This window comes from Carya illinoinensis, chromosome 11 (assembly GCF_018687715.1).
Source record: "Carya illinoinensis cultivar Pawnee chromosome 11, C.illinoinensisPawnee_v1, whole genome shotgun sequence".
NCBI classification, from domain to species: domain Eukaryota; kingdom Viridiplantae; phylum Streptophyta; class Magnoliopsida; order Fagales; family Juglandaceae; genus Carya; species Carya illinoinensis.
In genome coordinates, this window is record NC_056762.1 from 26064422 (window position 1) to 26067596 (window position 3175).

The 3175-nt window shown below is 40.7% G+C and overlaps 1 protein-coding gene across 1 annotated transcript; it reads left to right on the plus strand.

Moving 5' to 3' along the window:
• The first annotated feature begins 1749 nt into the window (after positions 1-1749).
• On the plus strand, positions 1750-2700 carry LOC122282326. Its single transcript, XM_043094286.1, has one exon. It carries the CDS (start codon positions 1750-1752, stop codon positions 2698-2700), a length of 951 nt encoding a protein of 316 aa, XP_042950220.1.
• Positions 2701-3175: the final 475 nt, after the last annotated feature.

The window sequence follows — 3175 nt, forward strand, 5'->3', positions numbered from 1 at the left end:
GTGTTTTTGTTTGAATTTCTACTCTTGGTTGAGCCAACACCACATGCCACCTCCCTTTCCCTCCAATCCCCATTAGCCCCTCAAAGCCATCATGAAGTCTTGACCAAGTTTTCCCCCAAGCCAAACACCACAAACTGATGGGCATTAAGCTTGAACCACTTGGCAACTCCACCCTATTCCATGAGCTACACACACTTGAGCACTTGGCAACCAATCCTCCACCTTTCACCACCTGAAAAAAGCCTTCAAGTAGTGAAATTATACCTGCACAAATCAGCCATGAAGAAAATAAAAGAGTGATGCAAGTATGAGACGAAAACATGAAAGGTTAGACTCCTACCCGACAACATCATGGCATGACTTTATGTCCCTTTTTTTTTCATTTTTCTTTTTATTTCCACACCATGGCAGCACTTGAACAGCCCCTTGTAGCACCTGAAATACAGAAAATATGAAAGGTTAGAACACTATTCACCTGCACAAGTGATGACACAAGCTGAAATTTCATCTCCACGCCCACTCAACCATTCACCAAGCCCTTCTTAAACCAAGGCCAACGTCGCCCTCTCCTCTTGAAGCCTATAAATACCTCCCTCACTTCCTCATTTCTCCACACCTCTCCTTCAAGCCTTGTCTTGAGTCTTGAGAACATTTCTCCCCCTTAGTGAGCAAAAGAGTGAAACCGAGTGAGGTTCTTGAGGAAGGACATGCATTGTGCAGGGTGCCAAGGTTTGGTGTCCTATACAATATGAGAAGCTTCCTTGTTTTTGCTTTACATGTTGTAGAATTATTCATGAAAGAGCTAGTTGCTAACTGGAACCTCAACCTTCACCTCAATTTGGTGCTTGGCTACGAGCAGAATCAAAGTTTAAGAGGAGGTGGGAGCTACCTCAGGATCAAAGCTCAAAGGTTGGTGCTAAGAACACTGGGGTGGTGCAGAAGCAGAACATGGCGGCGGATGGTGGTGCTAAGCATGCTGAGATCATAGATGGTAACGTATGCCCATCTTCAATGCTTACTAATGAGGATGGCTTATTTCCAGGCACAACTGTAGCTGTTACTCTTGAAAATTTTCAGAAAGCATCAGTTACTAACTGTTATGAGTAGCAGGGAGTTCCTCATGCTGTAATGGCTTTAATTGATAATATTGGAGTTGAAGGAGGGGTGGAGGTACAAGTGCAAAAAGGTGGTAATCTTGGGCATGATGGACCATCTCATATTAGGCCTGATGTTGGGCCTGTTGCTAGGTTGTTTAAGGTTATCCAAGGGACTTTGGCTAAGCTTGGTCATGAAAATGAAGCTCTGCTAGATGATGCTATACCTGTACAAGCTTAAGTCTTTGTAGAGAAGGTGCACTAGAAGTATTTGGAAGAAAAGAGCTAGAGTATCCTCCTATGATGTACCAGTACAATCCTTTATGCGAGTTGATGAGGATGTTAAGAGAAAGAGATCTATGAAGGAGAGTGCAGGTGATACTCTACATGTTGGTGAGAACAAAAAGTGTAAGTTTCCAATTTTCTCTAATGATGATGGTGTGCATGTTCAGAATGAACCTCAAAATAGGAGGGGTAACAAGCAATTGGGATCGACAGTGGCGGTGCAACAGCCCTGCCGAGTTCAATCAGTTTTATAAGCTGGAATTCCTATGGGCTTGGGAACCCACTGGGAATTTAGATCCTATCTGATTTGGTTAGAAAAGAAGCTCTTGAGATTTTCTTTTTACAAGAAACAAGGTTACATTCTTGAGCAATGGAAAGACTGAAGTACAAGCTGGGTTTTTTTGGCTGTTTAGCTGTTAGTTGCAAAAGGAGAAGTGGGAGGATAGCTTTGTATTGGAAGAAGCATTTTAGAGTAGAAGATCAAAGTTTTTCAAAGTCTCATGTTCATGCTAAAGTTACTGAGGAAGGTGTAAATGGTGATTTGTGGTGGCTAATTGGGTTTTATGGTGGACTAGAGGTGAGTAGGAGAAGTGAATCATGGTCTTTGTTGAGGTTTCTAAAGATTCCTTCTGATATAGGATGGGTTCTTTTAGGAGATTTCAATGAGATTATGAGTAATGATGAAAATAATGGTGGAAGAGCTAAACCAGATAGGCAATTGAAGGACTTTCGAGATGTCATTGAAGAATGTCAAGTGCATGATTTGGGGTTTATAGGTAATCCATTTACATGGTATAATGGAAGGGAAGAGGGTCATATGATTAGTGAATGGAATTCTCTTTATCCAATGGTTGTGGTTATCCATGGTGTAGTTGCTTATTATGATCATATGCCTATAATTTTAAAATTGTTTGAAGGGGTGCAATCGGGACCAAGAAGGAAATTGTTTCATTTTGAGGCAATGTGGGTGGAAGCTTCTGGCTGTAAACAAGTTGTTGATGGAGCATGGAAGGCAGTTGAAGGAAGGAGAGAACTGAATACTATCATGAAGAAGATTGAGCATTGTAGTGAAAAATTGTCAGTGTGGAATAGATCTAGCTTTGGTAATGTGCAGCGAAATCTACATAAGGCTAAGGAAAAGCTTAGATTAGCTCATCAAGCTGATCCTTTTTCTCTTAATAGGCAGCAAATTCAAATGGCACGAAACGCAGTTCAACAATGGCTGCAAAGAAGTGAGACCATGTGGAAACAAAGATCAAAGGTTCTATGGTTAGCTGAGGGAGATAAGAATTCATGTTTCTTCCATTATAAAGCATCTTAGAGGAAGAAGAAGAATTTGATAAAAGGGATAAAGGACCCAGCTGGAAGATGGAAAAATAATGAGGCATGAGATAGAGTCATTACTGAGTACTTCTAGACTCTTTTTACTGCTGTTGAGGAGTTAGGTAGTATGGATTTTTTGCAAGATCTAAATGGTAGAGTCACTGCCCAAATGTTGGAACAACTTGATGCAACTTTTATAGCTGAGGAGGTGAACAAGGCACTAGATGAGATGTATTCAACAAAAGCACCTGGACCAAATGCTATGGCCCCTGTTTTATTTATAAAAAATTATGGTCTGTTGTTGGAGTTGATGTCACTGATGCAGTGTTGAATGCCCTTAACAGTGGTTCCTTTCCTGTGGAGATTAATCATACCTTTGTTACTTTGATCCCTAAAAAGAAAATGCCTGAGTTGGTTTCTGATTATAGGCCTATTAGCGTATGTAATGTCATATATAAGTTGATCTACAAGAT